The sequence below is a fragment of the Papio anubis genome, chromosome 4, assembly GCF_008728515.1.
Source record: "Papio anubis isolate 15944 chromosome 4, Panubis1.0, whole genome shotgun sequence".
NCBI lineage: Eukaryota > Metazoa > Chordata > Mammalia > Primates > Cercopithecidae > Papio > Papio anubis.
The window spans coordinates 61,018,278-61,032,478 of NC_044979.1; the positions used below are offsets into that span (position 1 = coordinate 61,018,278).

Here is a 14,201-nt window from a genome sequence, read left to right on the forward strand (position 1 = left end):
ACAACAACAAACACTTATAGAGCACTTACTATGAGCCTGGCACTATTATGAGAACTTAAATACATTAAACTTGCTTTATCCTCAAAGGACATTTCAGGATACTAATCTTATCTCCATTTTACAGACGAGAGAATGCCTACTCAGAAAGTTGCAGGATTTGCCCGAGGAAATAATACTGCTAAAATTTACATTTGACCACAGGTAGTCTGGTTCCAGAACCCAGGCCATCTGGATAATCTGGATTCCAAATACACTCTACCACCTCCCAAGAGGAATACAAGAAACATGTTCTTTACAATCTCAAGCAGTTCTTTTCCCTTATTCTTTACTATATGAGAAGGCAGGGAACAAGGTGCAGGATGGGGTGGAGGGATGGGTTAAAGAATAAACAATATGGAAGACCAGGGATATGACTGAACAAATACCCTGGTTCTGGTCACAGTTCATTCTCAGACACAATAGAGTGGTCCTTTGGAAAATTCCTAGTTAGAATTCTCAGGCTTTGCTCTGATTAATGCAAAGCGTGTCTCTAAAAAACAACACCTGCGCAAGCTTCCTCCACTATTTTCCTAAACACTTTTTTTCCCCCATCCCTTTCTCACAGGGAAGCCTTCCCAACCAAGATTTTCAGTCACTACTTTTCTAGTTTTTAAGGTCTCTTCCTTTTACCCAAGCACTTCTTTTGGCTGGAAGCCCACAATACATTGAGAGGAAGGTACTTTTTACCTATATCCTAGGGTAAGGCAGAGAAACATACACAGAAGGGGAGGGAAAAAGAGAGAGAGACTGACAGACATGAGAAGAAGTCGTAAGAACTGGAAAGAATCTAAAACATACAATTTTCTCCCTTTACCCATTTATGCAAGAATATTTTTGCATGTCCGTGTAATATAGCTGCATAGTTTTGACTTTTGACAAATATATCTATATACTTTGTAAGTTATGGATGGCAACTGGGAAAGCAGAATTAATTACTAAACATTAAGTTAGAAGGACCACTCCACGGATGCAGGCTGTCCTATGAATATCCGTTTAGTGAGGCTATATTGACATAAATTGTTCATGAAAATCAGATTGATTCTTTCACATAAATCAGAGTTTACCACAGACTCTTATATGACAAACAAAACAATGTCACATTTGCTCTTTTTTCCCCCTCAAACATGGGAAACATAAGACAGGCAACAGCATGGTATTCCAACAGATGTTAACATTCTTTTACTTACAGCCCTCATAGATGTCAGTAGGAATATGGACTGCTGCATGCTGATAAGATATTTGTCGTCCAAAATTAGCATCTTCAATGAAAACGGGTTTTATCCTCTGGCTGCCTGGCTCACTGTCATTTTTCTCAGGCTATATACAAAAGAGAGAATAAACAGAATATTATAATTTTTGCTAACATAAATATTTCCACATGCACTTCTTTATTTGCCCAATGCATTTTTTTTCAAAAAATATATCTACAAGAATTGTTTAAAATATAGTACCTTAATAGAATTGGATACACAAATTTCCATTCTGGTATTAGCAATCACAGTATATCTTTATTGTATTATTCACATTATAACTAACTGCTCTCCTGATTTCCTCAATGTTGGAGTCATTCAGGATCATCTTTGGGGGACGAGGGAGATCTGACTTCCACACATATAATACTTATCAAGATGTAAACTTAAAGAATTGGATAGGCCAGGCCCAGTGGCTCATGTCAGTAATCCCAGCACTTTGGGAGGAAGAGGTAGGCAGATGGCTTGAGCCCAGGAGTTTTAGACCAGCCCAGGCAACATGGCAAATCCTTGTTTCTATGAAAAATAACAGAAAATTAGCTGGACAAGGCAGCACAGGCCTGTAGACATACGAGGCTTTAGGTGGAAAGACCGCTTGTGTCTGGGAGGTTAAGGCTGCAGTAAGCCATGATCACATCACCACACTGTAGCCTGGGCAACAAAGTGAGACGCTGTCTCAAATAAATAAACAAGCAAACAAATAAATAAATAAAATAATAAGAAATTGGATAGGTGCCTTTTAAATACAACCTAACTAATATAATCGACTTGAAATAAATTTCACAATTTATGTAACTAAATTTATATTGGGTAGTTGAAGATGATTCTTTGACAAATAACGGTACGCATGACAGAAATAATATGGCAATGAAGGATTATTTTAAATCTCATCCTCTTGCTTTTTGCATGTTTTTCAGGTATACCAATTTTTGTCTTAAAAAAGAAAGTATACTAGGAAAGGAGTGATCTATTTAAACTATAAACAAAATTAAATCCTAATTCAACCAATTTGTCTCTTGAGGTAGGAATGAAGATCCAATCAATAATGATTCAGGAAAACCCCTCGGGAGTCTATAGTCAAAGATTAATTTTCTATCTATTGGAACTATACATTTGATACTGAATTACCTTGTTGCCTTCCCTGGTAACAAACTAAGAATTTCATTCATTTATCCGAAATGCATCTATAACATTTTTTGACATTTGTGTTAAACTTTTTTTGTTCAAAATATATTTTAACTCTACCCTAACTGTATTTTTTTTAAATGATATGAAGTTTAAAAATTACAAGTTAAGCAAAAATGAAAAGAGAAAAAAACCTATTTGTTTTGGGTGGAAACAGGTAGAAGGAGAAATGAATGCATGTATACGTAGCAAGTGTTACCAGTATTATTCCTGGCTTTTCAATTTTAAGAAATAATTTGTGCTTTCTGGTTTTTACAATTACAATAATACAATGAGAATGTATTATATTTGTGATCAGAATAAAACTATTAAGGTTTAAGTCTTTTCTATTAATATTATAAAGCATTACATGCTTGTCTTACATAAAAATTACTTCTGTTTCCTCTGAATCCTCTCACACTTAAAAATTAGCAGTTTTATATACATCTTATGCAGACTCTTCCTCTTTTAAATAACCATATAAATGGCTTTTAGAAATAACTTTAAAATAATAATGTACTTCTCAACTTCTAAAATCATGTATCAAGAATCCTTAAGGTACAATTGCTAAACATAATTTAAGAACAAATAATAGTGCTATTTCCATGGTTCTCCTTTTGTAGTTTATATAAATTAAAATAATTTCATAAAAATATGAGAATTTCTAAATTGAACTCATTTGTTATCTTTAAGCTACTGGAAACTACTGTTCCTCGTACCACCATACTCCATGTCTTTACTTATCTTTATATATTACGGCAGTATATATTTAATTGAAATACAGTAAATATTACACACAAAGGAGTTTTTATGAAAAAACCTACTTAACACAGAATGTCTCGTGTAGTAATTAACTACCTCAAATAAATTCTCCCTCTGAAACAAAGAATTCCATTTCTTCAGATCATATACAAGAAAGAACATCTATGTCTCCATCCAACTGTTTTTTTTCAAAATATATCTTCTGAAGTTTACAGACCACCATATACAAATGTGTACAGAGAAAATGAGCAAGTGGATTCTAAAATATATTCAAATGCATTTGGTAAAACATAACTGACACATGAAATGCATAATTCTCAGACTATCCTTCTCAATATAATTTCAGCTATTAAATAACAGATTCGATTACTCAGAGACAGAGATACAAGCTAATGTTGGATGAGGAGGTCATTCAATTTTACAACCAGTGCATATTAGCAAATTTAATTTGGAAAGTCACAATGATAATTATTTGACAGGTACAAAAAGCTCTTGCAAATTTAACATATTTATCTCACCCTTAGAATTGATATTTATAAAAAGCATTGATTTTTAATATTTTGTTCTCTTTTTCATGTTATTAACTTAAAAAATATTCCTACTTATAGCAAAATATTCAAAAATTAAAGTCTATATATTTTTACCTAAATTGCAATGGAAACTTACTTAACTATTTTGCACAATTCAGATTTGCAAACTGATAAACTTTACTTGTAATCATACTATGGCTATAATTATGTCCCAGTTCTGTATTATTTTTGTGTGCCACAAAGTTGTAAAAGAATTAGTTGATATAGAATAAAGTGGCTCACTAAAACTCTCTACGAAAATATCACACTTTGTATTTCTATCTCACAAGTAAAGGAGTTAGATCAACAGTCTTGGCTAGGCCCAGCGGCTCATGCCTGTAATCCCAGCACTTTGGGAGACCTAGGCTGGACAACTGCTTGATGCCAGGAGATTAAGAACATCCTGGACAACATAGTGAGGCCCTCATCTCTACAAAAAATTTAAAAATAAGCCTGGCATGGTGGCATGCTCCTGTATTTCCAGCTATGCAGGAGGCTGAGGCAGGAAGGCCTTGAGCCCATGAGTTTCAGGCTGCAATGAGCTATGATCACACTATTCCACTCTAGCCTGGATGACAGAATGAGACTGTGCGCGCACATGCTTCTGTCTGTGTGTAGGTTCCTGTGTGAAGAAACAAGACTTGCATGCGATTCTCCAATACGTATGTATGTATATATGCATGTATATTTTCAAATTTCAATCTCTAAATACATCCTGTTTTTTTGTAGTTTTTTACAGTTGTTATTTACATTAGGGCCTGCAACTTTTATAACATAGGTATTACTGATTTCAGAATTTTTTTAAGTCTCACATACTATTCTCAGTATCAATTTTGGATATGTAATATGACTTAAGGCATGGCATTATAGTCCAATATAAAGCATTATCAAAGAGAGGATGTGTTTTTTTTTTTTATTATACTTTTAAGTTCTAGGGTATATGCGCACAACATGCAGGTTTGCTATGTATGTATACATGTGCCATGCTGGTGTGCTGCACCTACTAACTTGTCATTTACATTAAGTATATCTCCTAATGCTATCCCTCTCCCCTCCTCCCTCCTCACAATAGGCCCCGGTGTGTGATGTTCCCCTTCCTTTGTCCAAGTGATCTCATTGTTCAATTCCCACCTATGAGTGAGAACATGTGGTGTTTGGTTTTCTGTTCTTGTGATAGTGTGCTGAAAATGATGGTTTCCAGCTGCATCCATGTCCCTACAAAGGACACGAACTCATCCTTTTTTATGGCTGCATAGTATTCCATGGTGTATATGTGCCACATTTTCTTAATCCAGTCTGTCACTGATGGACATTTGAGTTGATTCCAAGTCTTTGCTATTGTGAATAGTGCTGCAATAAATATATGTGTGCATGTGTCTTTATAGCAGCATGATTTATAATCCTTTGGGTATATACCCAGTAATGGGATGGCTGGGTCAAATGGTATTTCTAATTCTAGATCCTTGAGGAATCGTCACACTGTTTTCCACAATGGTTGAACTAGTTTACAATCCCACCAACAGTATAAAAGTGTTCCTATTTCTCCACATCCTCTCCAGCACCTGTTGTTTCCTGATTTTTTAATGATTGCCATTCTAACCGGTGTGAGGTGGTATCTCATTGTGGTTTTCATTTGCATTTCTCTGATGGCCAGTGATGATGAGCATTTTTTCATGTGTCTGTTGGCTGTATGAATGTCTTCTTTTGAGAAATGTCTGTTCATATCCTTTGCCCACTTTTTGATGGGGTTGTTTTTTTCTTGTATATTTGTTTGAGTTCTTTGTAGGTTCTGAATATTAGCTCTTTGTCAGATGAGTAGATTGCAAAAATTTTCTCCCATTCTGTGGGTTTCCTGTTCACTCTGATGGTAGTTTCTTTTGCTGTGCAGAAACTCTTTAGTTTAATTAGATCCCATTTCTCAAATTTGGCTTTTGTTGCTGTTGCTTTTGGTATTTTTGACATGAAGTCCTTGCCCATGCCTATGTCCTGAATGTTATTACCTAGGTTTTCTTCTAGGGTTTTTATGGTTTTAGGTCTAACATTTAAGTCTCTAATCCATCTTGAATTAATTTTCGTATAAGGAGTAAGGAAAGGATCCAGTTTCAGCTTTCTACTTATGGCTAGCCAATTTTCCCAGCACCATTTATTAAATAGGGAATCCTTTCCCCATTTCTTGTTTTTCTCAGGTTTGTCAAAGATCAGATGGCTGTAGATGTGTGGTATTATTTCTGAGGGCTCTGTTCTGTTCCATTGGTCTATCTCTGTTTTGGTACCAGTACCATGCTGTTTTGGTTACTGTAGCCTTGTAGTATAGTTTGAAGTCAGGTAGCATGATGCCTCTAGCTTTGTTCTTTTGGCTTAGGATTGTCTTGGCAATGCGGACTCTTTTTTGGTTTCATAAGAACTTTAAAAAGCAGTTTTTTTCCAATTCTGTGAAGAAAGTCATTGGTAGCTTAATGGGGATGGCATTGAATCTATAAATTACCTTGGGCAGTATGGCCATTTTCACAATATTGATTCTTCCTATCCATGAGCATGGTATGTTCTTCCATTTGTTTGTGTCCTCTTTTATTTCACTGAGCAGTAGTTTGTAGTTCTTGAAGAGGTCCTTTACATCCCTTGTAAGTTGGATTCTTAGGTATTTTATTCTCTTTGAAGCTATTGTGAATGGAAATTCATTCATGATTTGGCTCTCTCTTTGTTATTGGTGTATAAGAATGCTTGTGATCTTTGCACATTGATTTTGTATCCTGACGCTTTGCTGAAGTTGCTTATCAGCTTAAGGAGATTTTGAGCTGAGACCATAGGGTTTTCTAAATATACAATCATGTCATCTGCAAACAGGGACAATTTGACTTCTTCTTTTCCTAACTGAATACCCTTGATTTCTTTCTCTTGCCTGATTGCCCTAGCCAGAACTTCCAACACTATGTTGAATAGGAGTGGTGAGAGAGGGCATCCCTGTCTTGTGCCAGTTTTCAAAGGGAATGCTTTCAGTTTTTACCCATTCAGTATGATATTGGCTGTGGGTCTGTCATAAATAGCTCTTATTATTTTGAGATACGTTCCATCAGTACCAAATTTATTGGGAGTTTTTAGCATGAAGGGCTGTTGAATTTTCTCAAAGGCCTTTTCTGCATCTACTGAGATAATCATGTGGTTTTGTCTTTGGTTCTGTTTATATGCTGGATTACATTTATTGATTTGCATATGTTGAACCAGCCTTGCATCCCAGGGATGAAGCCCACTTGATCATGGTGGATAAGCTTTTTGATGTGCTGCTGGATTCGGTTTGCCAGTAATTTATTGAGAGTTAGACTCCCATACAATCAAAATGGGAGACTTTAACACCCCACTGTCAACATTAGACAGATCAAGGAGACAGAAAGTTAACAAGGATATCCAGCAATGGAACTCAACTCTGCACCAAGCGGACCTAATAGACATCTAGAGAACTCTCTACCCCAAATCAACTGAATAGACATTCTTCTCAGCACCACATCGCACTTATTCCAAAATTGACCACACAACTGGAAGTAAAGCACTCCTCAGCAAATGTACAAGAACAGAAATTATAACAAACTGTCTCTCAGACCACAGTGCAATCAAACTAGAACTCAGGAATAAGAAACTCAATCAAAACCACTCAACTACATGGAAACTGAACAACCTGCTCCTGAATGACTACTGGGTACATAACGAAATGAAGGCAGAAATAAAAATGTTCTTTGAAACCAATGAGAACAAAGATACAACATACCAGAATCTCTGGGACACATTTAAAGCTTTGTGTAGAGGGAAATTTATAGCATTAAATGCCCACAGGAGAAAGCAGGAAAGATCTAAAATTGACACCCTAACATCACAATTAAAAGAACTAGAGAAGCAAGAGCAAACACATTCAAAAGCTAGCAGAAGGCAAGAAATAACTAAGATTAGAGCAGAACTGAAGGAGATAGAGACAGAAAAAACCCTCCAAAAAATCAATGAATCCAGGAGCTGGTTTTTTGAAAAGATCAACAAAATTGACAGACCGCTAGCAAGACTAATAAAGAAGAAAAGAGAGAAGAATCAAATAGACACAATAAAAAATGATAAAGGGGATATCACCACCGACCCCACAGAAATACAAACTACCATCAGAGAATACTATAAACACCTCTACGCAAATAAACTAGAAAACCTAGAAGAAATGGATAATTTCCTGGACACTTACACTCTTCCAAGACTAAACCAGGAAGAAGTTGAATCCCTGAAGAGACCAATAGCAGGCTCTGAAATTGAGGCAATAATTAATAGCCTACCAACCAAAAAAAGTCCAGGACCAGATGGATTCACAGCTGAATTCTACCAGAGGTACAAGGAGGAGCTGGTACCATTCCTTCTGAAACTATTCTAATCAATAGAAAAAGAGGGAATCCTCCCTAACTCATTTTATGAGGCCAATATCATCCTGATACCAAAGTCTGGCAGAGACACAACAAAAAAAGAGAATTTTAGACCAATATCCCTGATGAACATTGATGCAAAAATCCTCAATAAAATACTGGCAAACTGAATCCAGCAGCACATCAAAAAGCTTATCCATCATGATGCGTTATATTTAAAGTGGACTTTCATACAGCCATCAAGTCTGAATATTCTGGTATACTGGGATACTGGGATCAATATTATGGATTAAAAAGTAATGTTTAGGCCAGGCGTGGTGGCTCACACCTGTAACTCCAGCACTTTGGGAGGCCAAGGCGGGCAGATCACGAGGTCAGGAGTATGAGATCAGCCTGGCCAACATGGTGAAACCCTGTCTCTACTAATAATACAAAAATTAGCTGGGTGTGGTGGTATGCGCCTGTAGTCACAGCTGCTCAGGAGGTTGAGGCAGGAGAATCGCTTGAACCTGGGAGGCAAAGTTTGCAGTGCGCCGAGATTGAGCCACTGAACTCCAGTCTGGTGACAGAGTGAGACTCCGTCTCAAAAAAAAAAAAAAAAAAAGAATAAGAACGTTTAAGCATTACTTTAAACATTACTTTTTAATATACAGTATTAGATTACTCTGTTACCACTAGTTCAGCATTGGAATTTAAGCATCCTGTGCTGCTCTGCTAATTAAAGATGGTCACCAGGTCTGACTCGCACAGAGGAAAAGCCTTGTGATTTTTTTTTTTTTTTTTCATTTTCTTTTGTTTTGAATCAGGATCTTACTCTCTTCCCCAGCCTGGAGTACAGTGGCACAATCATGGCTCATTACATCCTTGAGCTGCCAACCTCCTACCTAAGCCTCCAGAGCGGCTGGGACTACAGGTGCATTCCATCATACCCAGATAGGTTTTTCAATTTCTATTGCTTAGAGCCAGTGTCTTGCTATCTTGACCAGGCTGGTCTCAAACTCCTGGCCTCAAGTAATCCTCCTGCCTGAGCCTCCTGAGTCGCTGAGATTACAGGTGTGAGCCACCACACCCAGCTTGAAAAGCTTCATTTTTGGTAAATCTCTTGGATCAACGAGAAATGAAGACTCAACAGAATTGCAGGTGATGACGCCCAATTGAAGAATGAATAGAAAGAGGTGTGGAACTTTCATCCAGTCAGAGTTGTTCTAAGTTAGAAGGCCAGGTTGAATATTAATTGATGAATCTAGTACAATGACAATAAGAACATAACTGAGCCTTCTGATTTCATTGATTTAAGCTGCTATTTTCTCCTAGGACTTAGAGAAGTATTTGGTAGATGAACAGATTTAGAAAGAATATGAGTTGGATGACACTGAATATGCACTAAGGACTTACACATAACATTTGTACTTTTGTTTTACTGAATCATAACAAATAAAAATTTGAAATTATGTATTTAATGAATAGAAATATTGTTCTTGCAAAAAACATATAAGCTTAGCTAAAATATTTGATGAAGAACAAATTTTATGTATTCAGATGTTTTTGCCAGTTCTTCAGGTAATAAAAAAATATTGTAACTCCTTAGATTTACTCTGGAAAAACTACAGCATTAATTCTTTAGAAGCAATTTATTTAACATACTCAGAAAAGAAAGTTTTAAAAATAACATGAAAAGTAAATTTATAACATCAGTGGTGAAAAGAAATTTGAAGAAATCTCATTTTTGAAGATTAGATTCACTGTAAAGTTTTCATGTATTTTTCCACTAATAATTATGATGTATAAAAGAGAAGAAAGAAACAGTCTGAGATACGTAGATTTTGGGGAAAAGTGAAACCACGAAGCAGCTGAAATTGTGCAGTAACAAAAAGAAAGTTAAAAAACACTGTAGGGAATATTAAAACAAAGAACACATACATTTTCCAAATGACAGTCAAAGAAAAATTGGAACTAAATTAAGTTAAAAGGCGATACTGATCCCTGCAATAACTTGTTTATTAAATTTAAAAGACAAAAATGACATTCTTCAAATAAGATGTATTAAAGTTGCTGATGAGGACTATAATGATAGCATTCAAAAGATTTTAAATAGAGAACCTGAGGACATCCTTGAAATAAAACTGATGTAATTTTAGTTTGCATGATGAATAAATTTAGTTTGCATGAATGACCATGAATTGCCTATCACAGGACCTAGCAAGGAGTAAGGAGAGCCACTAACAATACAATACAGTTGAGTATGATGGAAAAGAGTTGGGGGCTGATTTAAATTCCACATGTAGTATGAAGTTTTCAAATATCCAGCATCAGAAAGGGATGTAATACAGTGCTACAAAAGTATACCCATATGTATACATTATGTCTAAATATGTCATGTATATTTTGGGAAGAGAGTGATATTTATCTTCTGCTCAAGGATTGTAAAAGGCACTATGCGATTTTTACAGATTCTGAAAGTTCAACATAGCACTCCCCATGGAAATCATGTAGTACCATGCATTATATTATAAAAGGAAATGTTTTAAATGAGCCATTCTAATTCTAAAAAATTAAAAGAATCTTTTTATATTATGATACACAAATACACTTTTCAAAATATTGCCAGGGCAAATGAGGTTTAAAACCATCACCACCATCTTGAAAAGTACGAAGATCAATGATATTCTCTTGATATCTGAGGCAAAGACTGGCTAAAGTCATACAACCAAGATCTAATTTAAGAGATCAGACGGTAGGACTCCAGGATCCCACCATAAATGCCACTAATCCAGGACGACTAGGAACTCATGTTTAAACCATCTTTGCAAAAGGAGCATGTGCTCAAGTGGGTAAAGCATTAAAAATATATCAGGACAGGCTTGAAAAATTTTGGAAAGCAGCCCCAAAAGCATAAGGCAAAATTCTTAGAAGACACTGAGTCTACTCTACCTTTTTACCGGTTTTATAGTTTCTTCCCCCAGTGATTCCTGAGATGGCTACATTCCATATAGAGATGCACACATTAATTTTAAGATATTCATGGTAAACATAACTCGGAATAGTGGATAAGAACAGCAGAAACTTAGGACTCAAAGTTTAACAAGATTATACATCACACACATTATATTTTGCCTACAGCAGGAACACCGTAACCTCACAACTGTCAATGATAAAATTAGTTGTATGAAATATAAGCCAAATTCATCAAAATTAAATATGGACAAAATAATGGATAGATGTAATAAATTCAAATTTTCAATCAAAACTGTCTCCAAAATTTTACCCCTAAGTCTCAATTTACAACAGCTCCTTCAGAGTCCCTCTTCTTCCTCACAGGTACCCACTGCCCAGACAGCACAGCACAGCGACACAGTGTTCCAGCTCTGGATCATACAGACTGCACTGCATTCACTTCCCTACTCTGACAAATACAAAATGTGTGGCACTGGACAAGTAGCTTACGCTCATTAAATTTTACTTGTTTTACCTGAAAAATAAAATAATATATGTACCACAAAGGGTTCTCATGAATTGTAAATGATACATGAAGTTATAGTAATGGCTAGTATATATTATATATACTTATTCTATACTAGGTAGTATGCTTTAAATGCTACCACTCAGTATAGAATAAGCATATGTATATAAGTATATATCATACAATCAGTATATATAAAAGTATATATAATATCTGCTAGCTATTATTACCCAATCCAAACGTATCACATCAAAAATATTTAAACCATTTATTTTAGAAGCAAAAAGAACCAAAGCAATTATGGATACAAAGTAATTAATATTCTACCTTTATGCCATCCTATTCAAGGATTCAATATTGGCCAACATCAAAAATGGAAATAAAGATTGCAAACTATAAGATAATTTTTTTAATGTTAGAAAAGAAACCTATGAGGCAGAAGAATAGGGTCTAGAGGCAGGGAACCTAAGGCCAATTCATGCTGACTTTCTAGAACTAAATCAAAAGGTAAATCCAACTTTCCATGCCCAAGTAACAAAAGGATCAGAGACTACTTCCTTTGCAAAACCCTCAACCCCCTTCCCACTGCATGGCAGAGGAAAAATGCAAAGTACCTCTGATTGGTCCCCTCCCACAACCAATCAGACTGGTCACAGTCTTTATTTGCATAGGGGTGTAACTTTGTAATTTCACGTCAGTATCTAACTGGTGCCCTCCAGCAGCCAATCAGGCTGATTGCAGGACAAATCTTCTTGTGTAACTTCACTTCAGCGTCTGATTAGTCACTTTCTGCTACCAATCAGAATGGTTGCAGGCCACTACTTCATTTACACAGAAAGTAAACCAAGTAAGCAACAGAAACCTCTAGAGGGTATTTAAACTCCAGAAAATTCTATAACTGGAGCTCTTGACCCACTTGCTCAAGCCTGCTCCTACTCTGTGGAGTATACTTCTGTTTCAATAAATCTATGTTTTTCTTTCATTGCTTTCTGCATTTTATCCAGTTCTTTGTTCAAAACTCCAAGGACCTGGACACCCTCCACTGGTAACACCTAGACTCTGATTCTTTCTTCAATAATTAGATTTCATCACTGTCTGGTACCTAAGAGTGTAAAACAAAGGGTACATACTATAAGACAGCTTTTTAAAATGCTAGAAAAGAAACTCGGATTTTTCCTTTTTTTTTAATAATTAGATTTCATTGCTGTTTGATGCATATCCCTACTAGCTTATTCTAGAACCAGGTTTATTTATGGGTATAAAGTAAAATATAATCATTAAAGACTGGGCATTGAAAAAGACATTTAGATAGCAGATTATGTTGGAATTAATGTTAATGTAGACAAGACTCTGCTAAGAGGAAAATAAATAGCAACATAAATATGCAAGGGAATTCAGCAGACTAGCCAAATGTCCCAGACAGGACAAATTTTGAACATGATCAATAAAACAAAATGTAGCAAATAAATCAACTCAATTTAATGACATGGGAATTCTAGGTGGAACTTCATTTGAATTTTAGTCAGACAGATCTTCGAATTAGGTTAATAAGGCTTTGTAATGATCTCCTTTCTTTTTTGCTTACTCTGGGAATTAAGAAAATAGCACAGTTTGCGGGCACAACTCAAGTCTTCTGAGGAATTTGCTTCACTAATCTTCAGGGAATTTAATGACTTATTGGGTCAGATGTCTTTTGAAACCTAGACTAGGAATCCAAATAAATTTCAAAACTAATGAGAACTTGAATTTGGATTTTCATAGATAATTGTTACATTGCTAGCTTTTTTTTTTTCTCAGTTTATTTTAAAATCTAATTTTTCTTTAAAATCTGAATAAACAGAGCCAGAAATGATGGCAAGTGCCCATAGTGCCAGCTACTCAGAAGGCCGAGTTGGGAGGATACCTTGAGGCAGGAGTTTGAGGCCAGTCTGAACAACATAGTGAGACCCTGTCTCTAAAATTAAAAAATAAAATTGAATATATAAAACCTACAATGATATCAAAACAGTCTTCCCCATGTGTGTTTGCATTTTTAATATGTGCTTTGAGCATTCAACTTTGATTTGTATTTTGTGTGTGCATTATATTAAGGTTTTCATACAAATGCAAAGATTAAATTCATGACAATAAAATGAAAAATATCTCAATATAATGCCCTTTCATTATTAACACATTCAGATACACAAACATGCTCCATTTGATGCTAAGATCACTTCCACTTAATCTTAAATAGTAATGATATTAATAATTAATGTTTTTCAGAAATACATTAACATTTCTAGACTGCTCTCTATGATCCAGGAGATGGTCTGTATGTTTTATATGTGTTAATTTCATCTTTATAATAACTCTGAGGTTGGTATTACTATCACCTCCATTTATAGGGACCAAATAAGCAAAAAGCAGAGAGATTATGTGATCTTGCCAATATCACCCAGATAGGAAATGGCAGAGCTAAGATTTGAATGTAGCTAGCGCTCCAGTATATAATCTCAACTATCACACTCTATTGTCTCTACTGTATAACAAGGTATACAGCAATTGTACATGTATGTCTTGTTATTTAGAA

The 14,201-nt window shown here is 35.4% G+C and overlaps 1 protein-coding gene across 11 annotated transcripts in view; it reads right to left on the minus strand.

The window, feature by feature from the left end:
• The window catches only part of CACNA2D1 (calcium voltage-gated channel auxiliary subunit alpha2delta 1), a 506,034-nt gene that overhangs the window by 166,484 nt on the left and 325,349 nt on the right, over positions 1-14,201 (minus strand). For all 11 annotated transcript variants that reach the window (XM_021936120.2, XM_021936123.2, XM_021936118.2 and 8 more), the window contains one exon: positions 1,227-1,356. In XM_021936120.2, the coding sequence (XP_021791812.1) occupies positions 1,227-1,356 (130 nt within the window). The remainder of the gene's footprint in view (positions 1-1,226; positions 1,357-14,201) is intronic.